This window comes from Vanderwaltozyma polyspora, genomic scaffold (assembly GCF_000150035.1).
Source record: "Vanderwaltozyma polyspora DSM 70294 KpolScaffold463 genomic scaffold, whole genome shotgun sequence".
In the NCBI taxonomy this organism is placed as follows: Eukaryota; Fungi; Ascomycota; class Saccharomycetes; order Saccharomycetales; family Saccharomycetaceae; genus Vanderwaltozyma; species Vanderwaltozyma polyspora.
In genome coordinates this window covers 1-24,978 of record NW_001834613.1, presented here as the reverse complement: position 1 = coordinate 24,978, position 24,978 = coordinate 1, and the positions used below count along the sequence as shown (strand labels likewise).

The 24,978-nt window shown below is 32.4% G+C and overlaps 9 protein-coding genes across 9 annotated transcripts; 4 read left to right on the top strand and 5 right to left on the bottom strand.

The window, feature by feature from the left end:
• Nucleotides 1-1,087: 1,087 nt before the first annotated feature.
• On the top strand, nt 1,088-1,576 carry MRPL49 (mitochondrial 54S ribosomal protein bL21m; the record flags this gene model as incomplete). Its single annotated transcript, XM_001643268.1, has 1 exon — nt 1,088-1,576. One exon carries the CDS (start codon nt 1,088-1,090, stop codon nt 1,574-1,576), a length of 489 nt encoding a protein of 162 aa, XP_001643318.1.
• A 363-nt stretch (nt 1,577-1,939) lies between these two features.
• Nucleotides 1,940-6,283, top strand: BCK1 (mitogen-activated protein kinase kinase kinase BCK1; the record flags this gene model as incomplete). Its single annotated transcript, XM_001643267.1, has 1 exon — nt 1,940-6,283. The coding sequence occupies one exon, from the start codon at nt 1,940-1,942 to the stop codon at nt 6,281-6,283; it is 4,344 nt and encodes a 1,447-aa protein (XP_001643317.1).
• Nucleotides 6,284-6,370: 87 nt separating this feature from the next.
• Nucleotides 6,371-8,992, bottom strand: KHA1 (Kha1p; the record flags this gene model as incomplete). The annotated part of the gene is made up of 1 exon (XM_001643266.1): nt 6,371-8,992. The coding sequence occupies one exon, from the start codon at nt 8,990-8,992 to the stop codon at nt 6,371-6,373; it is 2,622 nt and encodes an 873-aa protein (XP_001643316.1).
• Nucleotides 8,993-9,535: 543 nt separating this feature from the next.
• On the bottom strand, nt 9,536-11,509 carry TOK1 (Tok1p; the record flags this gene model as incomplete). The annotated part of the gene is made up of 1 exon (XM_001643265.1): nt 9,536-11,509. The coding sequence occupies one exon, from the start codon at nt 11,507-11,509 to the stop codon at nt 9,536-9,538; it is 1,974 nt and encodes a 657-aa protein (XP_001643315.1).
• A 674-nt stretch (nt 11,510-12,183) lies between these two features.
• GWT1 (glucosaminyl-phosphotidylinositol O-acyltransferase) lies at nt 12,184-13,698 on the bottom strand (the record flags this gene model as incomplete). Its single annotated transcript, XM_001643264.1, has 1 exon — nt 12,184-13,698. The coding sequence occupies one exon, from the start codon at nt 13,696-13,698 to the stop codon at nt 12,184-12,186; it is 1,515 nt and encodes a 504-aa protein (XP_001643314.1).
• A 496-nt stretch (nt 13,699-14,194) lies between these two features.
• Nucleotides 14,195-15,172, top strand: NTR2 (Ntr2p; the record flags this gene model as incomplete). The annotated part of the gene is made up of 1 exon (XM_001643263.1): nt 14,195-15,172. One exon carries the CDS (start codon nt 14,195-14,197, stop codon nt 15,170-15,172), a length of 978 nt encoding a protein of 325 aa, XP_001643313.1.
• Nucleotides 15,173-15,312: 140 nt separating this feature from the next.
• TRL1 (tRNA ligase) lies at nt 15,313-17,784 on the bottom strand (the record flags this gene model as incomplete). The annotated part of the gene is made up of 1 exon (XM_001643262.1): nt 15,313-17,784. One exon carries the CDS (start codon nt 17,782-17,784, stop codon nt 15,313-15,315), a length of 2,472 nt encoding a protein of 823 aa, XP_001643312.1.
• A 1,073-nt stretch (nt 17,785-18,857) lies between these two features.
• Nucleotides 18,858-20,732, top strand: EXO70 (GTP-Rho binding exocyst subunit EXO70; the record flags this gene model as incomplete). Its single annotated transcript, XM_001643261.1, has 1 exon — nt 18,858-20,732. One exon carries the CDS (start codon nt 18,858-18,860, stop codon nt 20,730-20,732), a length of 1,875 nt encoding a protein of 624 aa, XP_001643311.1.
• A 167-nt stretch (nt 20,733-20,899) lies between these two features.
• Nucleotides 20,900-23,845, bottom strand: ALY2 (Aly2p; the record flags this gene model as incomplete). Its single annotated transcript, XM_001643260.1, has 1 exon — nt 20,900-23,845. The coding sequence occupies one exon, from the start codon at nt 23,843-23,845 to the stop codon at nt 20,900-20,902; it is 2,946 nt and encodes a 981-aa protein (XP_001643310.1).
• Nucleotides 23,846-24,978: the final 1,133 nt, after the last annotated feature.

The following is a 24,978-nucleotide window of genomic DNA, read 5'->3' as shown; positions in this document are numbered from 1 at the left end:
ATAATAGATTTTGACATTCAATTTTATTCATCAAATTTACATGTTTTGTAATATAATATTCGATACAATTGTATTTAAATTTATTTTTTATAGAACATATAATTTAAACTACAAAAAGTAAATTTACCAAAACAAAAGTTAACTTCTTGTGATCAGAACTCAAACAAATAATTATTGGAAAATTTATTATAATTGTAATAATCTAATTTTACCAAATATTTTAGGACTTCGCTTTATCTGAATGTACCTAATGATTTTAATATTCAATAAAACCTATTTAAAATTTACTAATGAAGTAATGACACCCATATCAGCTATGTAACCTTTATTACGTGTTAAAACGTCCAATAAAGGTAAATGGTACCCCTCAAAATGGAATGCATTGATATATAAGTGTTTAACAAATCACCAGATTTATATAAATTATATTCTAGCCGGTTAGTGACTGTATTTCTTTTACTGTCATTAATTTTTTTTCTAACTAGAGGTTTCCAAAATAAAAAAAACGGGCAGCTCTAACAGCCCCCTTTAAGATATTCATATAGATACAATCACAATAGAAATATGGCTAAGATCAAGATCTCTAACAGGTTTGACATGATTCTGGCTTGTATTATTAAGAATCATTCATTTTATATAGTGTAGTAAACTCTATATTATCATTACGTCGTTGACAATGATATACATACAAATATATATTGGCCTCAAGTTTATCGAATATTTGAAAGTACATTGAACTTACCAACACCAAATCATCGAACTACTACTGAAATTTAAACCACATATAACTCAATTATCTTAGAATAGGCAGATTTTGTATTTCCCCAGTTGTTCTTCACAATAACACTACGAAATAGCAAGATGAACAAGAAGTAGTTACCCTTATTATATCATATGATATTAAAATCTATAGCACGTGATCTGAGTTAGCCTAAGATTTGAAATTGTGAAATATTTGAAATATCGAATTAATTTGATATCGAAACAGCATAAGAAGAAGAGATTTAAAGGTGGGAAAGAATAAGTATTTAAAAGGTTTGCAATTGGATCTAGAATAGGTCAATAAGGTTTGATCGGTTACTGAGAAATGTTTAAAAATATTATCGGGTTGGTGAACCCTAGCAGAGCTTCATTGATCTCCAGAACAGGAGGTTCATTTTGCAATTTGAAAAATTTCCACACCTCATCATTTTTACGTCAAGAGACATCATTAATTAAGGAAAATTTATCTAATTTAAAGTTATCAAATGAACTTTATGCTGTCTTCAAAGTTCATAACCGTCCATATCTAGTTACTAAAGGTGATATAGTAACGTTGCCGTACAAAGTAAAAGCCGCAGAAGTTGGTGATACTTTGGTCTTGAATGATGTTACTACTATCGGTTCAAGAAACTATAAGTTAATAGATTACCCAATTGACCCATCATTGTATACTTTACGTGCTACAATTGTGGAGAAAACAAAACGTGCATTTCAAGTAAGAGAAATTACTAAACAAAGACAGAGAAGAGTTCGCCATGCTAAGAGCAAAGGTGACTTAACTGTAATAAGAATTTCAGAATTAAAGATGAACTAACCTAACATTCCGTCACAACTATAAATATTTAGTATTATAAAAGTAAATAGTTGAATATCAACTACATAATTTAATTTATATCCTGCACATAGTCTCTAAATAATTGCTTTTAGATATTTTTTTTGCTTATTTCTACGGCTTGTTCTTAAAAAACCAAAGATTATTGCTAATATTAACATAATATCCGAAATCATAATTTGATATTAAATCAAGATATCATCACATCTTATAACTAAGGCTATTGATGAATATGATCTATAAGAAATCACTGTTTGTATTACTCAGCAAGTTGCCTCAGTTGTAAACAAAGTATATAATTGAGTTTCAAACTGTCGAAATTGGTATAAAACTTTTTATATAGAGATGCAATTCTCTAGAAAGTTAACAAATGGCACTGGTAATAATTCTCCGTCATTAGGGAACCAGTCGTCACATACCTCTTCTGTATCAACTCCAGTTACAGCTTCTTTGACACCTAGTGCTAATAGCCAGAGATTTTCATATATTTCAGTTAATGGAAATGGTAAAAATAGTCATGAATACAAAAAATCATTGGATAGTCCTATTCCATCATCTACAACAACAACCCAATCATCTAATAATCCATTTCGTCTACATAATGAAAAGAATAATACCGACCAAATGGATAATATTAATAATTTGCATCCTGAAGTCTCACTTAAATCATACGAAGGGAACACTTTAAATACTATGAATTCAAGAACATCATCTGCTGGTAGTGGCAGTGTTAATAGCTTATCCTTTGAAAATATGATATTGCCTTGGGATCCAACAGATCCTGCAGAATGGACAATGGATAGAATTGTGTCATGGTTTAAATTTTATGAGTTCCCTGATAGTTGGATTAAATTTTTTGAAAGACATCAGATTCATGGTCAAAAATTTATTAAATTACTGGCTTATGATAATTTTATAGCCTTTGAGAAATATTTGCCGTCGACCAAAAATGCTACTTACCCTCGATTTCAACAATTATTAAAGGATACAATGAGTAAAAATGTATTACATCATCATAGTCGAAGTAGAATGCCAGATAAAACTAAAGTACTTCGTACAGCTAGTGAATCAAGCAAAGTCCGAATTTCAAATAACCGATCCTTAGAAGATATACCAACAGCTAGATCATCTTCTGACTCGACGATGGTCGAAAAAGATTCAACTAGTACAAAATCTAAAGACAAAATGAATAAGCATGTCAATAGTCATAAGAAAACAAAAAGTACTAGTTCCTTATACAGAAGGAGTTTTATTTCATTAAGGTCTGCTGCAACTGGAAGCACGTATCAAAAAAGCCCTTCTACAAATATCAAATTAAATATTCCCTCCCAAAATACTTCAAATGGAAATGGAAAGACTATATCTGAGATACCATCCACCTCTCCTCCACTTTCCCCAAGCATTTTCAGACGCCATCAAAAGAGCAACTCTTCTGAATCATCTCTGCTGAATTTTCTTTTTGGATCAACATCAACGAATGGGAATACTCCATCTTCGGCGGCAACAGAACAAGCACCATCAAGAGCTGTCAACCATTCAAGGGATTCATCGATTGATACAATATGTCGGATAAAATACCCACCAAAGACCTCTAATTCAAATCCAAGTCAATTAGATGATAAAACAAAGATTTGGGATAAAATCAAACGAAGGAGTCAAAATATATCTCCAGTAACAGATTCTGGAGCGGAATTTATGACTGAAGTAATTGATTCCATGAGTTCAAATCAAGACACAACAAGAATACAATCAGAAGTTACTAATTTGGAGACAGATCTGAAGAAGGAAGACGTTGTTTCGTTAGAATTAATCACTGATACTTCTACGTTACAACTTGAGCATAAATTTGATAGTAAATACTATCCGACTAAGGGCAAAGATGAAACGTCTGCTGATAACAGTATTTTATTATCCCAAGACAATATATGGTTCAAGCATATGGATATTGGCAATATCAATTCTGTTAATGAATTAAAAGAAAGAATATCATCAACTTTAGATATGACTCTTTCATCGTTATCCGTACACATAACAGACTTTAATTGCACGTTTGGAGATGTTCTACCTGATGATATTCTAAACGACATGATCACAGATCCAAAGTTATTGATGCAATTCAAATTTTACATAAAAGGAATATCAAAACTAGGTCTAACGCATGTCCCACCTCCTACTACCGAACAGAGCATCTCAGTCAAATCTTTAAAAAGTAAGGCATCTGTCAAATCAATCACAAACAGCAGTGCAGCATATCTAGACCAAGCCTCTACTATTACCACCTCTCCAGAAACCACATCCTTAGACGATCAACGTAGATACCCACAAACACCTAGCAATTATTATGATCTATCTCCCGCCAACTCAGCTAATGAGGAAAGAAACTATTGGAATCTTAAAGAAAAAACACCAGATGAAAATATATTACCTAAATTGATATCAAAATCATCATCAAAACATCCAGTACCTGATATCAATGCTTCATATATTTCATCTCCCGAACAAGATACAAGTTCTTTAATTTATTATAAAGGTGCATCTAGTGAAATCGAATTACATAAAAGTATTAATATCACTAGGGCTCAAATTGAGCTAGAGCCAAAGAGAGAGGCGCCTAAAGCTCCAACAAAATCTCCGCCAAAAGGAAATTCTTCATCTAGAGTGCCTTCACTAAAATTGAAAAGAAGTGGAACCCAAATGAATCGCAAAAATACTTTATCAAAATCTCCGTCCAATTCAAGCAAAAACTCTGATAAAAAATCAGTAATAAGTTCAGAAACGGCCATTTCTTCTTACACACCAGGTTCCACCCAAGTGTTAGTTCCCCAACCGTACAAGGGTGCTTCAGAATCATCCCGTAAGCATTCGAGAGTTGATGAATTTGTTGAGAGTACTGTTTTAGCAGATTTAAAGGCGAAAAGATCGTATAGGGCAAATTCAATTTCTTCTGTTTTGAGCAACAGACCATCTTTATTGAAGAGAGGCAGTTCGAAGAGAATCGTATCTTCAGCATCTGCAGCTGACATCTTTGAAGAAAATAATATAACATTTGCTGACGCCCCACAATTATCTGATAGTGAATCTAATGGGTCCTTTGACGAAATAATCTGGTTAAATGAAAAGAACAATGGCGATTTTGATGACCTTGATGGAGAAAGCTCTGATTCATCAGGCGATATTATTTGGTCAACAGCAGCACCTAAGAAAGCTGCTGAAGATAATAAAAGCAAAAAATCTAACGACTCTCGGAATGAAGATGACAATATTATTTTAGATCAATTAGAAGGTTCAACGCCAAACGGACTTGCTAGAAAAATGACTTTGAGACCATCTCCAGAAGAGGTTTATAGTAATCTGGAGAAGTTTTTCCCAAGTGCAAATTTAGACAAACCTGTTTTAGAAGGTGTAACACCTCCAACATCTCCAAACCAAAAAATAATTGCTGGTGCATTTATGGCATCTGTTCATACGTCTGCTACTAGTAGGGTAGTTTCGCCTACTAAAGATGTGCCAACTTTAAAAGTAGACCCCAAAAAGAATGTTGGAACCAATTTGAAGGACATGACAGCCTCTCCAAAATTACTAAAACGTACCAAAACTATCAGAACTATTGCACATGAAGCAAGTAAGGCCAGAAAGGAGTCTAGAAAGTTAAAAAGACATAATACAAAGATGTGGGGAACTAGAATCTTTGAAGTCACTGACAAACAGCCTGTTCCAATTAATAAGTCCAAAAATTCAAAAGGTGAATACAATGAATTTGCTTGGATGAAAGGTGAAATGATAGGTAAAGGTTCTTTTGGTGCTGTTTTTCTTGCAATGAATATCACAACTGGTGAAATGATGGCGGTTAAACAAGTAGAAGTCCCTAAATATGGTTTGCAAAATGAGACAGTCGTCAATACAGTGGATGCATTGAGGTTAGAGGTGTCAACCCTAAAAGACCTGGATCACTTAAATATTGTGCAATATTTAGGATTTGAAGCAAAAAATGGTATTTACAGCTTATTCTTAGAATATGTGGCCGGTGGATCTGTTGGTTCATTAATTCGTATGTACGGCAGATTCGACGATATTCTAATACGACATTTAACAATACAAGTTCTACAAGGGCTTTCATATCTACATTCTAGAGGTATACTGCATAGGGATATGAAAGCTGACAATTTACTACTTGACCAAGACGGTGTTTGTAAAATCAGTGACTTTGGCATTTCAAGAAAATCTAACGATATATATTCCAATTCTGAAATGACTATGAAAGGGACTGTATTTTGGATGGCTCCAGAAATGGTCGATACTAAACAAGGATACAGTGCTAAGGTCGATATATGGTCACTGGGCTGCATTGTTCTGGAAATGTTTGCAGGGAAAAGACCTTGGTCAAACTTCGAGGTTGTGGCTGCTATGTTTAAAATTGGCCAAGCAAAAAGTGCGCCACCAATTCCGGAAGATACCTTACCTTTAATATCCGAAAATGCAAAAGAATTTTTAGATTGTTGTTTTGAAATAGACCCAGAGAAAAGACCAACTGCTGATAAATTATTGTCACACCCATTCAGTAAGGTTAATAATTTATTCGACTTCAAGAAGACAAAATTGGCGAAATTCATTAAATCCAACGATAAATTGAATTCATCAGAATTACGGGTCCCATCGCAAGAACGAAAAATGAATGAGCTAGAAAAATGATTAAGATAGAAGTATTAACATATATAAATTCATATATATACATTATAATTATTATTATGTATAAAAAATGTAAAATTATGAATCTGATCAAGATATCGACTCACTTTTTTTAAAATTCGTATTATGATAATTGTAGTGAGCGACTAGAACATTGAATTTCTTATTAGCTGCATGCAATATCGTCTCTTTAACTTCTTCATTAAAAGGATCATACTTAGAGAACAAATGTTCAGGAATTATAAAAGTACTTTCTTCAATGTCGTACTTATTAATTAGACCACTATCCATAACAGAATCAATAAAAGAGCTTGATTCTGAAGTTTCTGATAAGGTTGTGTCAATTGTAACGATATTTAAAATTGAAATATCTAGCCAGTCATCATTAGAAAATAAATCACGTAACATATTCGATAATTCTGCATTCTTGCTATTCACAAATATTGTCGCATGCAATGAATGTCCATTACGAAGTTCTCCATAGCAAATGGCAATCAATGTATGTATAGCAAAATAATCTGACGATGATAGATTTGGATTTGGAAGAAGTAAATTAAAACTCTTTATCTTAAATCTATCCACTACAAGCTTTCCGCTTGAGTTTGTAATATGCAAAAGAAAATGGGCCTTTAAGGATGCTGCGATTGTTTGGAAAAAAGAGGAGGATAACTCATTTACACCTAATATGTGAGAATATATGCCATCAAAAGATGAATATTCATCATTTAATACCAAATTATTTTTCCCCATTAACATAATTCCCTTCAATGAAATGAGTATCACATCCGTCTCATTATAATCCATAGAGACAATATTTGTTGCCTTTTCTCTAACTGTTGAGAATATCACATCACTAGAAAAGGGAAGCTTACTGATTCTTGAGAATATATCAAAAATTTGCAGAACAGAATCTGTACTAGCAGTAAATTGTGGGTCATCATTATAGTAAGCCGATGACTGTAACAGATCTGCTGTTCTTTCCGTTAACATTCTAAGATGCACCGCCTTTAAAGGTATAATAGCATCAAAACTAGAAGGAGCTTCTGCAATAGTAGCCATTGAAAGTTCCATTTCTTCTTTATGCGGTGACAAGAACTTTTTGATTCTATTTGATCTTGATTTTAACGTTGAGACACTAGATTTTCTACTAACCATATTTTCCTGTGTATTATGTATGGATTTCATAGAACACGATCTCCCACTGATCAGTAGATCTAATAATTCTAAATTCGGTGGGATAGAATCAACTGAATTAATTATAGTGATAACTTCAGATGGGTAAAAAGTACGTATTTGTTCAAACTTTTCCAAGGAATGTACTTCTGAATCTTCTATTATCACATCCTCGCTTTCGAAAAGGGATTTTTCATTGTCACTATCTGTATTTTTGTTTATTTTTTGTTGAATCTTTTTTCTATACTCATCTGTATACACCAATTGTGTCAAAGGTGTAGTAACAAATGTGGAAACTAAAGCCATTAGAATGAACATACCAAATATTTTTCTGCTAATAATGCCTGCATTATAACCAACAGTTAAAACGACGATTTCAACAATACCTTTACATGACATAAGAATACCAACTGCAGCAGCTTCTCTGAAGTACAAACCGTGTAATTTAGCAACAGCTGTACCTGAGACAACTTTTGCAGAAATAGCAACACCAATTGATGCAAAAACATAACCCCAATCCCTACCTTCATTTAGTAAAGTTAAATCGACGTTCAAACCTGCAACGGCGAAATAAATTGGAATTAGTACAATGTTTGGAATATCCTCCATTCTTTCAGCCAGTTTTACAACATAATTATTGTCTCTTGGTACTATTAAACCTGCAATAAAGGCACCAAAAATTGGATGAACTCCAATAATATCTGTAAAATAAGCCGAGATGAACATTAAAAATAATATACACATAGTTGCGAATGGGGAAGGAGTAGGTCTATCCAATTCATTGGCTTTGATTAGTGCCCATCTTAGGAAATATTTTAATGGATAAAAGTACAATAGGAACCAGCCAAATGTACACAGTAAAATGTAAACGGTATTTACGGGATCAGATTCAGAGTTAGACAAAATGACACTCAGAGCCAATAAAATCCAACCCAGAATGTCATTAATAATACCCGCTGCCAAGACGACGATACCAGCTCTATCTTTGATTAATCTTAGCTCGTTCAATATACGACATAACACAGGAAACGCTGTAACTGAAATAGAAACAGCAATGAACACCATAAATACAGTGAACTTGACATGTCTTGCTGTAGGATCTTGGTTTGCATACGTATGGAAAAGTGGAATAGCTAATAAACAACCACAGCCAAATGGAAATGCTAAACTGATGATACCAATAGATAGTGCAGTTTTGATGTGTTTTTTAATAAATTCAGTATCGACCTCCAAACCTAAAAAAAACATGAATAAGATAATCCCTAGATTTGAAGTCAAATTCAGACCAGGAATTGATTCTTTTGGAAACACAGTATTGGTATAATTTGGAATCTGCCCAAAAACTGTAGGACCTAATATTACCCCTGCAATAACCTCAGAAATAACTTTAGGCTGCCTTAACCTTCCTATCACCATATGTAATAAATTACACATCAATAGAATCAAACATGTTTGGAATAAAAATAATGTAATGGGAGAACTAGGATTGTAATCAAAGGGATTAACTCCCGATAATACACCACCAACTGAATTTCCCATAATATTTTAATAACTAACTCTAATACCTATCGAAGTTCTGTATAATCTGTACTGTATTCTTTGCAAAAAACACCCAAAATATTATGAAATCAACCAGCAACTTCTAACAAACAGAAAAGAAGTTTTGTTTAAATAATAAAATAACCCTATTTAAATTTATATCCAACTTTAAATCGCACCAGAGTACTCTATTATCTCTAAAATTAACTTATAACTGTTATATATTCTGATACATTTATGGTTTAAATGGAGTAAAGTTCCTTATTAATACGTCAAATTTCATGTCCGATATTTAAATATAGCTACGTTTAATTAAAAAAAGCCCATTTAGATGACCAAGAAAAGATATAAAAAAATAATTGAACGTTGTCTGATGTGATACATATGAATGAATATTAGTTTATTAAGTGTGGTATATATCTTATATCTATATACTATGTAAAATCTATGTCTTTTAATGCAGTTTGAAGAATGAAAAATGGCCTGATGAATGAAGAGGTATTTGCTCAGCTTCATGGTGAGAGAACTATGAGCTCCCAGGTATCATATTGTACTAGAACGTTCTCTCGATCTTACTTCTGATAATTCTCCATCGATAGTAGTGGGTCTACTTGATATCAATTCATAAGCTTTATTTTCTCTTTCTGTATGGACAGCTTCGTCTCTCAACAACTGTCTACTTAAAGTTGAAATTTTCTTGAATAGTTTGGCAACTGCAAATGTCGATTCAACCATTGGAAATTTCAATGGTGTACTTTCTGATAACCAGAACATATCACCGCTGTCCTTGTCAAAGGAGGCCGATTTTAATAAATGTAAATTAAATATCTCTGCCCATTGAGAATAGCTCAATGTTTCATCACCATTTTCATAAGTTCGACGACGGATTTCAACAATGTCTTGAACAAGACGATACAATTCTAATAATTTTTCATAATGTAATTTTATAGCATCCATATTGTTATCATGAATAGTTTCCAAACTTCTAGTGGATTCTAATGTAAGTGGTGTAGTGATAGAATCTAAATTTTGATTCGTGCTTCTTGTAGGTGTCTCTAAACTGTAACTCATATCACTACTTTGAGTGCGTGTGCTGTCTGTATCCTCAAAGTCCTCATTATCACTTTCCGTAACTAATTCACCAGTGTCCAATTTAAATAAACTGAAAGTACTACGACTTAAAACAGCAACTTTTTTTAAATCCAAATGGAATCTCTTGGCAATTGTAATATCTAGCGATTTGGCCAAATCATATAAAGTATCACCTACAGTAGATAAAATTGCACTCATCAACGGAACTGCTGCCAGAGCCCATATAATAAAGAAAGCACGACCAGCACCAGTCACTGGCGTATAATCACCATATCCAATTGTTAATAGACATAAGAAACAAAAGTAGATCGAAGTGAAATAACCCCAGCTTTCTGCGTATTTAAAAACCACTGCTCCAATTAACCAAAACATAATGAACACTGTAATTGTTGAAATTAATGAAAAGGCTGTCTGTTTCCTTTTAGAATCCACTCTTATACGTTGCATCATATTATAAGCATCTCTGGCACTGAAATGCTTATTCTCTTTTATGAGTTTTTGATATGCATGTTTTCTTGTAACCTCTACTCTATGATAATAAAAAATAGGGCCTAATGATCTTTGAATTATACCTCTAGTCATAGCAACAATCAAACCCAATATCATAACACCTGATAAAGAATATACTAACGATAGAATCCTTAATGCAACAGTATTAGGTGAAATATCACCAAATCCAATTGTTAATAATGAAACGACTGAGAAATACAATCCATCACAGAATGGAATGTGTAATAAGGAAGAAAATAAACCGGCACCCCAAATTAACCAGACAGAGAACATCACAGTAAAAACCATAACGGCTCTCTCGTTTGTAATTAGATTAAATCTAGCTGGGTACTTATTCAATCGATAACCTATGAAATGTACCGTTAAGGTAAAGGTGCACCCAAAATATAAAGCTGTAGTTATAACCGCGATCCAAAACCCAATAGTCTTCGATTGAGTACTGGAAACGTCAGCCTTTGCACATACGATAACATCAACCATTAGAATGGTACCAGCCATTGTCCAACCAGTGATATTAATTAACTGTGATTTAAGATAGCTCAATTTTTGAGCAAAATGCAATAGTAAAACAACGTTTGAAGAAAACCCAATAACCAAGGATAATATATTCAATGCAAATATGCCCTTTGGATCTTTTATAATACGTTCAAATCTTTCATTATCAACATAATAAACATCTGCCCTCCATTTTTCAACAACACAAGCAATGGATAGGGTATTAGCAATGGGTCCTAAACATGCTGTAATAACTGGGAAATAACAAGAAATAACGAACCAAGTGATGAACATTCTTGAATTAGGATCCTGGTTTATAATAGTGACTCTTTCTGTATTGAAACGTAAAGCCGTATTCAAAGCAGGATCCATCATTCGTTTTTTGTCATATCGTAATCCTTGTTGATTGCTCTTTGCCATTATTCTGTATCACTAATTTAAGGAATTCTTTTTCACCTTGGAATCTTTAATCTTTCAATAAATCTCTTAACTATTTTAATATCTGTTATAACTTTTTTTTCAACACCTATGTATCGAAAGTATAACTTCTAAGTTAATGGTTTTCGATCTAACTCGAAGGTTATATTGTAAAGTAAAAAAATTCCAAAATATGAAGAACGACTTTAAACTTTTTATAAACTTAGCAACTGCTTTTATAACATTAGCATCCTAGTGTCTTATAGTTTGATATACTGACAACATCAACTCATCTAATTATCCATTGTTTTAATTTAACCCTCATTGTTCGAAATATAAACGTTTCGATTGATATCACCAAATCGCTTGAAAAATTCCCTCAGAGAACTCGGCAGGAACTATATTGGTGGGTTAAACCCCACTGATTGATTTATACAACTTTACATAATTAACATACATATTTGAAATTAACCATTGTTGGTTCTATTACGTTTTGATGATCCTTAGGTAGTTGTATATGTATGTTTATCTTTTCTTTCATTGATTCGTTTAAAGTTTATAGTACCTGAATCAATTTTACCCACATTCATCATTTTTGATGTACACATTTTCTTAAAGTGGGACCATACTTCTAACATTCTTGAAAATTTAGAGGGGAGTTCGATATCCATCTTCATTTATAATCTAATGAATATCTTATATTTGTACATTATTACCGATAATGAGCATAAGAATGCTGAATATGCAAGTAGAATAACAATTGATACTGAATCAGATGCATCTATGGTCGAAATTGACATATTGACTAGACCAGTAGTGACGTTGCTTATTAAGAACAGAGTCAAACCGTTGCTATTAGCTGCCTCCAATGGAATTGATACCTTATAATTATTTTCTGAATTGTTGAATATTTTATCGATTAAACAGTAAAATGATAAAAATCCTAAGTTGTATGTCACTACCCATGACACGTAAGAGATATTAGCAAACCTTCTTGAGATATCAAATGGATGACATTGAATTATGATATTTGTAGTGATCATAAAGATTAAAGTCCATGAAATTAATCCTCTTAATGGCGATACGGTTGTCAATTTATCGAAAAATGTAAAACTTGATTTTGAACCTGACTTAGAATTCGATTGAGATCTTTTAGATGTTATATTCTTCTTAGATGTAGTTATCAATTCAGCTGATGGCTTATAAAAATTATTTTTTGTAGGTTTGTTACCCAAAATGAAGAATCCTGTATTTTGTCCCCATAAAAAGATTGAACAATAACCAAAAAATGACATTATACCTTCTCTATTAGAACTGAAAAAATCGGTTCTGTCCCCTAAAATCAAAAATGTTAACATTGATTGCTTATCTCTCAATAATATCCATTCATATACAATAGATATGATAATTGCAATGATGTTACGAGGGATATATTCAGCAATTGGATCAATAATTGACAGTACTGGTGGTAACAACGACAAGGTCAAGAAAAAATTCCAGTGAACACCATATTCAGTTACATGTTCTTGATACTCTAAATTTTTCACAAAATAAAGTCTCAATAATCCAATTATCAACAATGTTAAACCAGATTTTAAACCATTATAAATTCTTTTAAAGAAATTCAATCTATAACGAGGATCCATTTTTTCCTTGATCAAACCTCTCGAAGAAACTAAACCATTACTAAATACAAATGAACCTACACCCAAGTCCATCAACGAGGTACCCCAAGTCTCAACTTTCCCAAATCTACGAGGAAAGATATTGAAATCAACTGCTAAAATGGCTAGCATCGTAATAATCAACATGGACCCACGATAAGCAGTTATGAACGGTTTTTTAACCAATTGATAACCCACCTCTTTAGATGAATCAGAATCAGAATCTGATCCAGCTTTCCCACTTTGAGTATCTCTATTAGAGAGCAATCTCCAAAAAAATGCAGTCAAACATGGAATCAACATTAAGGTAATTAAAACAGATGGCGAATCAGAATATGTTGTAATTGATAACAATAAAGCTACCCAATCCAAGAAAAATTCAAAACTAACATTCAAATCATCATTTTTAATCAAATTCCAACAAAAATAGCTCACTAGAGCAATAGAAGTAATATAATTGATCTCTAAAATAGTACCACCTTCTAAACCAGTAACAAAATCTTCTTTTCTTTGCTTTAACGTAGCCATCTTATTCACTTTAAGACCCTTCAATTCAATTTAAAAGCAAACCAATAAAACAATGGAATCGATTGCCACCTTCTTTAACAGATACCAATTACAATTGAATGCTCAAAGCTCATGTTCTCAACCATTAAATCAAGTAATCATTCAAAATGTTTCATCCAAGTTATATAGTCTGTTCTCAAAATATTTGATATCTTTTAATCATCGCGATATCTTTTCTCATCTTGAAATCGACTATATATAAATTTGTCAATGATGAAGGTTAAAGAACTTTCTTGATATATGAGTTGAGCAACAACTGGAAACACTAATGAGGTGTTGGATATTGATCTAAGAAGTAAAGGTTATTTCGGAGTTCTGGTAGTTTTTACGGTTTTTTGTTTGCTAATTAGAGTGAAGTAAAGTGAAATTTAAGTTTTTTTAATATAGAAGACCTTTTGAAAGATAAGAAGGAAAGGAACAATAGTGATTGTAAGTTTGGTAGTGGTGATTATAATCAATGGCATTCATCAAGAGGAATAAGATACGATTATCTGGGTCCAGTAATAAAGGGAAGGTGTCTGCTACAATTTCAGGGAATGGTAAAGTGCGAAGCAAAGTTTCCTTGGATTACGATGAAATAGATGAGGAACCAGTCGAAGTTAAACCTCTGAAGCTAGTGAAAAAGAGAAATGATGAGGACAAGAGGAATGCTGAAATTGCTACAAGTGGTAAAATAGAAGAATATTCTGATATTTTCCATCCTTCCAAAAATAATGATGACAGCAAAATACTGAATTTATCTGATATGAGTGACGTTGATGTGATGGATAGTAAAACCAATGATTGTTCAATCTCAGATAATGATAACGTTATACCCTCAAAGGAGTTAATAGAAAGGTTGAAATCTGAAAGAAGGAAATTAAGTGAGAAACCTCGTAACTTTGGTAAAGTTAATGAAAGAGAATATGTAAAATTGTTGGATAAAGATGACGAAGTTGAAATAATGGAAATAATAGAGAAAAATGGTGGGAAACAAAAAAAAAATGAGAACGACTACATTGGGCTAGAATTAGATTTGGGAGAGTTTGAAGATAATAGACTGGCATTGTCCTCTAAGGAAAAATTACTAGAGTCCGAGAGAAGGAAGGATGAAATAATGAAGGCCGTAGAGGTCGACTCTCAATCTCATGAAAGTGATGGGGATAGTTGGCAAGAACAAATAATTAAAAGATCGACTGCTAATGTAGATTCCTTACAGGATGGAAATATTTTTGATTCCAAAGAGTTTATGGTTTCTCTGCCTACTTTATCAGATGACAGTCATCTAGAAGGCATTGATATCAAATTATCAGAGATGATGTCATCATTTACTGTGAGAAAGAAACAGTTAGAAACTCAAATAAAGATACTTGAAAACCAGAAGGAAAACACTGAACTAAATATTATAGAAATCTTAAAGAAATTCAAAAATGTTAACAGCGATAGTATGCTGTAATTGTATCAAATTAAATATGCATTTACAATGATTATATAAAATACGATGTAATGAATCCTTATGATAAAAAATATAGACAAATATACTCTTGGAGAGAAATTCATAGGACAAACAAAACACCGTCTTATGATTCAAAAATTCTATAAGTTAATGGTAACTTTAGCTTCGAGAATATTTGGTCTTGAAATCTTCCAGGATTTCACATCTTCACCGGCTGAACCAGCTTCAACTTTCTCACAGAGTTCATTAGAATAAAATGGTTTAGTACCTTCTTTTAAAATACCCAAAGTTATATGGGAATAATTATTTGAGCAACGTAAATTACTTATGTTATTCCCTTCAGATGTCAATACACCTAGCTCATTGATATCTACAATTGCAGTAAATATTTTGGAATCCATGCAAAGTTTACGAATGGAAAACTTTACAGAATCCTCAGTAATTATCTCAGTTGAAGTTGGAACCTCAGTAGATTTAAATACAGTCTTCAAGTATGGGATATAGCGATTAGAATAATTTTTCCAAATAGCTTGTTGTTCAGGCGTACCTCTTTTGGAAGATCCTACATGCGCTAACGTAATATGTAATTTGTTTTGTAATTTATTCTCAACTGTATTTTTAATCAACATTTTCTCTTCTTCACCTAAATCAGAATCTTCCAATGATTTCAAAATTTCGCTTCTAATTAATTGAAGGTCCATTATGGTTGCAGAATAATATACTGGATTTATTTTTTTTTGCCTAATTTCTTCATTGTTTCCGCCATTACCATTATTTCTGCCACCACTACCAACAATCTTTGTAACTGTTGGTTTATATTCCAAACTTCTCTTAAATGCAATATCTATTTCTGATTGAGAGGGAACCTTTGGAATCAGTATAGGATACTCCTTGTTCAATTCATTTAATATAGTTTTAACATTCTTTATGGATGATTCGGAGTCCTGTACTTTTAAGCGAATGATGAAATCAAATTTATTATCTGGATATCTGTCCTCATTGACAGCTTGGAATCGTTTCAAAAAACCATCCATAATCCCAAGGACCTTCTTTTCCCCGAACTTATCTGCTTTTATGCTTTGATGATTATCACCTCTATCAAATACTCTTGCAATGGTAAGTTCTCTAATTAATTCTAAATCTTCATATTCAGCAAATGAAAGCCCAACCACTTTAATGTTGGTGTCGTATGGCAAATAAACTTCTTTGAACTGCTCTACCCAGTCAAATAACTGTTTTCTTTCTCTAAATTGATGATTATTTCTATCGACTATGACACATTTAATGTTAGGTTTAGCTAATAGTTGAAGTGACTTTTTCATCAACATTGACTTGTCTTTACCAGTAATTTCATCATTTTGAACATGACCCCAAGATTCAGGATATAAATTTGTTAATGTTAGTGAACAGGTTGTCTTACCTGAACCAATAACCGCTATGGGTATAATCAAAAATTTTGTATTTTCATCTACTATACTAAAGTCAAGTGAATTTTTTAATTCCAATTCTTTAACTTTTTCGTAGTTTAAAATTTCCATAGCACTCATTCCATAAGTAGCTATGAACCTATTTCTAAGGTCGATAACACCCAAACCCTTCATATATTGGTGACACAATTCTTCATTTTGGTCTAATATTGGAATCACGAAGTCTAAGTATTTATTTGTAATAAATTTATGCTTCCTAAAATTAAAGACTCTGGTTCTATTTTGAATATAATCTTTAGTGACCTCTCTCCATTGTCTGTACATTAAATAAGGTTCTTCGAATTTGTATTTGAAAAATAAATCTGCTCCATTTTTCAAATGAGATCTCACAACGAACCCTTCAATCTCCTTTCCTTCATATGTACCTGTTGTTGCTTTATCTTCAAGGAACTTCCTCAATAAATGAATGTCAGCGTTAGAGATGTAATCAGTTTTCTTAAATCCAAATATATCAGAGAATTCTGCGACCTTACCTATAGGTAAGGTTTTGAAATCACGTTGATTCAAGTTCAATCCATGTAAATATAGACCTGCATCTTTTGGAGCGTATTCAATTATATGTTCTTCGAAAGTGTCATCACAATATTCTGCAACTGCAGTTAAATTCTGTTCGTACAAGGCTTTTGAGAATTGGTTAATATCGATACCTTTATCGTGCAACTGTTTTCTAAGATATAATTCACCAGCTTCTGCATGGTTTCTATCCGAGTCATCTCTATCTCCAGTAGAATGTTTTGAACATACGACCAATGTTCCATCTTTCAATGCAGATATGAAAATAATGCAACCGTTTGTCTTCAAAGTGGCTTCATAGGGACCAACTGTGTTCTCTTGAAGCCATTCCCATTTTGTAGTCAAAACTTCATTTACATTGAAAAATTTATCATATCCTCTTGCAACGATGACTGGATCAGTATCTTTGTCATCTAATATAAATAGGCCACGAGCATTACAAGGTAATTGAATATTATTTTTGCCATAATCCCATTCGTTGAACTTCCAGCTGACTACCCTATGGTCACTGTTAAACACATTGCAAACTCTTTTAATAGATTTGCCTCTAGATGATAGTTTCGATGCTTTCTCTAGGGCATCGACCAAATCTTTAACTTCTTGAGCTGACATCAAAGTTTTCTTTTCCTTCTTCTATCTCCAAAGATCAATCAAATGGTGGGCTTGGAAGGCTAAAATAAAGCTGTATTAAGAGAGAGACTAGAGATCCGGATGTGGGAGAGTATAGTGTTCTTATCTGCTGTTTAAATTTAAATTTGAATTGAACTGGTTGCATTATCCGAACCTGCATTGATGCATCTTATTTAAATTATTTGATAAGTTTCGAAAGATGAGCCGTACACGATGATTAATAATCTGATTTCCCAGATAATGTCATCACGTGACTAGATTTGGTTTCCCTCTTCTTTCTCTTTCGCCTTTGTCAAAATACATACAGAAATACATACATACACACACATACACACATAGATGTCGAAATTATCTAGTTAAAATCCCTGATTTCTCAATGGATTATGAAGATCGCAACAACTGGTGATGCTAATGAAATTTCCATTGTATGGATCCAGTGTCTGTCGATCATCAAGAACCATTTGTGACATTAGATCTCTCTGGATAACGCACCATAAGGTAATTATTCAGAAAAACCTGTGTTTAAACAGTACTTTATTCATGGTATGCCATTCACATAACTGATATATCTTACATAACAAACCTGTCACACTAACACTGTCGTTCCAGTTTCCATCCATTCATCTTCTTATACATCTAACAGATCATTTGGTAGCGAGAATTGTAAATTCATTTTCCATGGCAGGGTAACCTGATTTTATACAGTCCAACAGGACCTTTTGAAGATATCAAATTTAAATAACTACTAAAACCCTTTTAAAGGTTGGAATATTATAAGAATTTGAATCTAAATCGGATTAGAAAGGAGGTTAAAAGGTTTATAAGGATCGTTTTGTGTGTCTGTAGCACTAGTCAAAGTTATCAATTGAGCAATTGCGGTTTTGTCCTTAGAGAGATTTTACATTATTTGCTTCTAATATCGTCAATACACTTCAATTAGGTAAAGTTTTGAAAAAAAAATATTTACAGATCAGATATTTAAATACAAAGGTATTTTTGTTGGAGTTGATGCTGAATTTTGTAATTGTGTGTGTTTCTTTTCAGTTTAACAAGTGATGGCAGCTACAGAAATTGATATTGATGAGGCTGATGTTCTCGTACTTTCTCAGAGTCTTGAGAAAGTCAGTGAATTGACTTTTCAAATTAAAAAATCTTTGAATAGAATAGGTGTTACCACTGATCAGTCGAGTAAGTTGTTCTCTCCTATTTTATCCAGAAACAATATGTTGGCTACAATGCAGAGAAATATAGAAAGTACGTTAAATTCCGTATCTTCGGTAAAAGATTTGGCAAACGAAGCATCTAAACATGAAATTGTATTACAGAAGGGAATAAAAGAGGTAGGATTAAAACCATACATAAAGGCTATTCACAAGTTGGATGATATGTTGGATGATATCAAGTCAAATAATTCAAATCAAGAAAAGAATGCCGAATTTACTGGTATTTTAACACACTTGGCAGAATTGATTAAGTCTAGTGAAGGCTCTTTAAAAATATATTTCATTGGTATATTAAATATGATTAAGCCATTTGATCCTCAGATATATATGAATAAAAAAATGCCCTTCCCATATTTCGAGGATGAACATTTATTAGAATTGTCAATAATATTGGATTACTTTAATAACTCTTCTGAAAATTCAAATATCCAAGATATATTTATACAAGAAAGAACAGAAATGATTCTAAAATGTATGGCATTCCTAGAACCTTTTGCAAAACAAGTGACAACTTCAGAAAATGCACCTTACGAAAAGGGTAGTAGCGGCATTCTAGGTTACACAGAGGCATTGTTGGGTTTCATTTCAAATGAACAATCTTTAGTAGATGATTTATACGTCCAACAACCTGATTTCAAGCCACATATTTTGTCAAGCATCGTTAAGCCTCTGTTAAATGCTTATGTTAGACTATTTAATATTAATATCAGTATGATAAAGAACAATTTAGAGAATGCTGGCGTCTTTAGTTTCGAACTGATTGATAGCATAAACGAAGTAAAAAGATCACTAAGAGGTAATACATTAAAAAATTATGAACCAATAGAAGAATGCTACAGAGTTGTAAGCAAATTAACGCAAGAACCATTCAGAAACAGTATTCAAAGAATTATATCGAAGACTAAAAATATAACTACCATCCCAAGTGATAATGGTGTTACTGAGGCAACTGTTGACACAATGTCACGTTTAAGAAAATTCAGTGAATACAAATCGGGTTGTTTAAGTGCAATTGCCACGATGAAAAGAGAAAACTGGCTGCCACCTGATTATGTCGAGAAAGAATTTACTCTAAAGGGTAAATTGGTGAACAATGATCCTGCTTCCTTATTTTCCTGTTTCTTAAGTGATTGTATAGACACTTTGATAGTAAGCATTGAACGTAGTGCTCAAAGGATTCTGATTCCAAATATTGAGCCTGACGTAGCCAATCCAAATAGTTCTAGAAATACTCAGAAACCACGCATTGGTTTCTTTATTATAATGAATCTTGTGTTAATTGAACAAATCGTCGAAAAATCAGGTTTAAATTCATTGTTAGGTTCAGATGGTCACACAAGATTGGAAAAATTAAAGAAACGTTATATCAACTACTTGGTATCTGATTGGAAGGATCTAACTGCAAACTTATTGGATTCAGTCTTTGTTGATAGTTCTGGTAAAATTGCGTCAAAGGATAAAGATCAAATTAAAGAAAAATTCAGAAGATTTAATGAGGGTTTCGAAGAATTAGTCTCTAAATTTAAGCACTACAGACTATCTGACCCTGCATTAAAATCTTTATTAAAATCAGAAATCATTGCATTGGTAATGCCAATGTATGAGCGTTTCTATGGGAGATATAAGGACTCATTTAAAAATCCAAGAAAGCATATTAAATATACACCATCTGAATTAACATCTGTCTTAAACCAACTTGGGAGATAAATAGGGTAAATAATTATAAATATAAAATATACATTTCTAATGTTTAAAATTTAAAATTAATGTAGTATAAAATTTTTTAATTGCCCTTTATGGGTTCAATCTATCTAACGGTGAAATCGTAATGAATCATAAAGAATGAATTATTGAAGTAAAAAATGTCAACAAGATCAATTTGCATTTCCACCACGTAATGTGGAAGTACTGTCAATAGATGCAAGTCGTTTATTATCTGTCTGACCATCATGCAAAGCATGCTTGAAATCGCTTAAAACATTATTACTATTTGCGACTTTAAAAGTGTAATCGTTACTCGATACTGAGGATAATTGATTAATTTCCCCTTGTTGTAATGGATGCCAGGTATTGGAATTTTTATGGTAGAATGCAGTTATATCAATCGAGGATTCAGTTGGGAATGTTATTAAATCATCTATCAAATCAGAAGAATTAAAAGAGGATTCATCAGCTGTTTTATTATGTTCTGAGTTAGCAGAATGTAGTAAAGGTTGAGCTGAAGGACCATCTAAACTCAAAGCAGCGGATATCCCAGTTCTATTTATTGATGAACTAATCGATGTCACATCTTCAGTATCATTATCGTCGATATCAAGAATTTCATTTAAATCATTATAAGACTGGTTATCGAATCTTATTGTAGATGGTAACATATCATGCATTGCATCGACTTTATTAGTACTGATTAAGTTACTTTGAGAGTTTGATGTATGGATCGGTGAGGAATTTGATCTACTTATTGAAGTTGCCAACATTGGATTAGATTTAGGACCTAGATTATTCATTCCATAATTTGAGAGATTTTCTATATTTTCTTCTTTTGATTTAGAAGAAGAACTATGGCTGCTGCCATCACTAATTCTTTTCTTAGAATAGCTCAAAGAATTTAAACTATTATGTTTTGAATATTTTTCTGTTTTCATAACTTCTAATTTTTCTTGTGATTTATGGTTGAACTTTCCAGCCATTAAAGTTCTAATGTTTGTAGAATTACTAGTAACCCCATCAGATCTCATCACATCAGAATATGTTGGGGGATTGTTCGGAAGCCTTTTATTATTTGATGAGGAAGAATTGATTGTGTCTAAATCAAAATCAAATTCAGGAGGTTCTTCATCAGTTTGAAGGTTTAAAGACGTCATTGATGGTGATGCAATTGGAGATAATGGTATTGCCTGAGGAGAAGCCAGTTCTCTTTGTAGGTTATCCGGTTGATAAATATTAGCCTTTAATCTAGGTGAGTTAAATACTTCTTTAGCTTCATCAGAAATTATATCTGATTTCCTATTACTTTCAACTCTTCTTGTATTTCTTCCATTGTCAAGCTTGAGATCTAGAGCATGGACTTCTGGAGAAAGAATTGGTGATAACAGTACTTCCTTTGGAAAGAAAATGTTAGAATCATGATATTTTGGAGCCTCAGTTAGAGAATCATGAATCGAATTAAGATGCAATTTTGAACTTGAGCGAACCATAGGTATATGACAGTCGTATGAAGGCAGTAATGTATTTGCATGCGAACACAGCTTATGCAACACATGTATTGGCGAATCTATAACAATTTCATAATGCTTCCTTTTACCATCAATCATTCTCGAAAGTCTCAAACAGATCTTAATCCAATGTTGCGATTTGATTTTTTCATATCCTGTGTCAGGATGTAGAGCTTGCTTGTTTGCAAATGTATTTGGAACAAATACTTGGTATTCAAATTCTTTATTAACAAGATCCCCCGTACTATCATCAACTAATAAATTACCTAAATATTTTGCCTTTGATGAATTATTGTTCTCACCAAGATTTTCTAATTTAGGACCATTATGCTCTGCTAAAAGAAATTTCTTAGTTGGTTCTACTCTGTGAACCTTTTTCCCTTTACAATAGTAATCTATTGTTTCTGTTAAATATATTCTAATACGATGTAAAGTAACCTTGTCAATGGGAGAAAACCTGAAAGCAATTGGTAGAAAGGCATCAAGAATAATGTCTTTTGATGCAATAACAATATCGTAATGAAGTTGGTGTTCCCAATCTCGAGAAATCGCTATAGGTTCTGTTTCTTCAATTGATGTATCTGCTTGCGTTCTAACCAAAGTAATAGGAAATTTTGCTGTGATATTAGATTTAAACGCACCAAAACGTTCTATCGATATGAATAAGTAATATTCAACAAACCCATAATCAGCTTTTATTGTTTCAGGGTAGGACGAAGGAATTGCTTGTTCAAATGTATAAATGTAGTCACCAGGTTGGAAGATAAAGGCATCAGAAGGCCCATGCATATTGATGTTAGCTGAATTAGGAGATAAATTGTTATTTTTATTCTGGTTTCCCTGAGAATTATCATTAGATGTTGAAAAAGTTCCACTAAATAAGTCAGAAAACCTAGATGAAGATTGTTTTGTTTGCTTATTATCGTTTGTATTTGGTGAGGTCGCCTTTCTTATCAACCGTAAAGGTGATAAACTTCTTGTTGCAGCATTTGTTTCAGAAATAGCTGGTTTAGTTGGTGTAACATCAGTGCTATTTTTTGATGCAATGCTTGAAGAGGAAAGCGTATTTATAGAAGTTGAAGAATGGCCATTCCTATTTGCAGCATTTGTTTTTGGTGAGGGTCTAAATAGAGATGCTCCACTATCTTGTAGTATTGGATCGTCAGAATCTGGATTTAATGCAGATATATTGGTAACTGAAGAAGATGTACTGTTTGGCCCACTGCCCAGGTATGAAGAATTTTGGGCTGAACTCCTATAAAAAGGCCACGTATGGTTCACGATGTCATTTATCTCTACAAATTCTTGTTTTTTTGGCGGTATGCCCTCTGGCCAATCTGTTCTTGAATAACCTTTAAATGCCAACGAAATATTTTTCAATTTACTTGGTTTGAGTACCCTAACAATTAAAGAACCTCTTAATATACTTGGTGGTCTTTCTGCGATTTCTTGTGACTCGAAACCTTGTATGAACACTACAGGTTCTGCCAATTGTATGAATACTTGTATAGTTGAAGTTTGTACCAACGGTATTTCATCTGATGGAACATCTGAGTCCTTCTCTATTGGGAAGACAGGGGAAAATACTGTATGTAATTGCGACATGATTGGTATACGAAGAATATTATTGTATTAAAGATGTGTATTGTGATGCACTTATTTACACACAGATTAATAAAAAAGTTATTAGGAATAAAAGAGAAAAATGAAATATAAGGGTATGCCAGGTATTGAATGATTTATAAAATGAACAATAGTATTTTATCTCTTTGAAATTCCAATGTTATCAAATATTCATAATATTTAATATATGAAACAGGGCAATGATTAATTTGTTGTTAACGTTGCGTTTTTTTTTTTTTGAATAATCTTATTATAGTATGGTAAAATAATCTATCATAAGCTTAAAATTGAATAGGTTATATGTGATAATAAAAAAAATCCAATGATGAATTAAGAAATAGACGATATAGCAATAGTGATTTTAAAAACTTTATATCAGAGAACCTTTAAGCCTTTTAAAAATGTCTAAAGTTAATCTTAAACGGTATGTAAGACTGATAACGTAAAAGGAGAAAGCTATAATGCGCTAGATAGTTGTTCTTGTTGCAGATAAAAGTTACTCTGTCTTCCTAAAAAAAAAAAAGACAAAGCTATAATAGCAGTGGTGATAATGAACAATACAACGGAAAATATAAATAATTCAATCAAATAGGACTATGACACTGGATTGACTATCGAATATATAAATAAAAAAAATTTACTTTATATCAATAGTTCACTAAATAATGAATCACTACTTCTATTCAAGTAAAGTTAAAAGCTTTATAAGATATGGTAATGAATCGATCAAGTTAATTAAATCAGCCAAATCAATCACGTTGAACCGAGATGGGCTGTAATGTATGTCTTTTTACAATGAAATCAACTTGCACTTTAACTATTCCCACTAAAGAATACCTTGTTTCCTCTCTGGGATTATTGCACTTTTAAAAAAAATGTATATATAGGTTTATCGCAATTTTACTATAGCATTTTAATAAGCAAACAATAGAAACAAGAGAGAAGTGAGAAAACATAGGAAGAGAGTAAGTGGTATGGCATTACCAAATTACCTAAAAATTTAAACTTGATAAGCGATTTTATTCAAAATTGCATTATTCTTGATATCGATCAATACAAGAGATAAATTGGGAAGAATAAATCAAATGTAGATTACATTACACTGATTTAGTGAA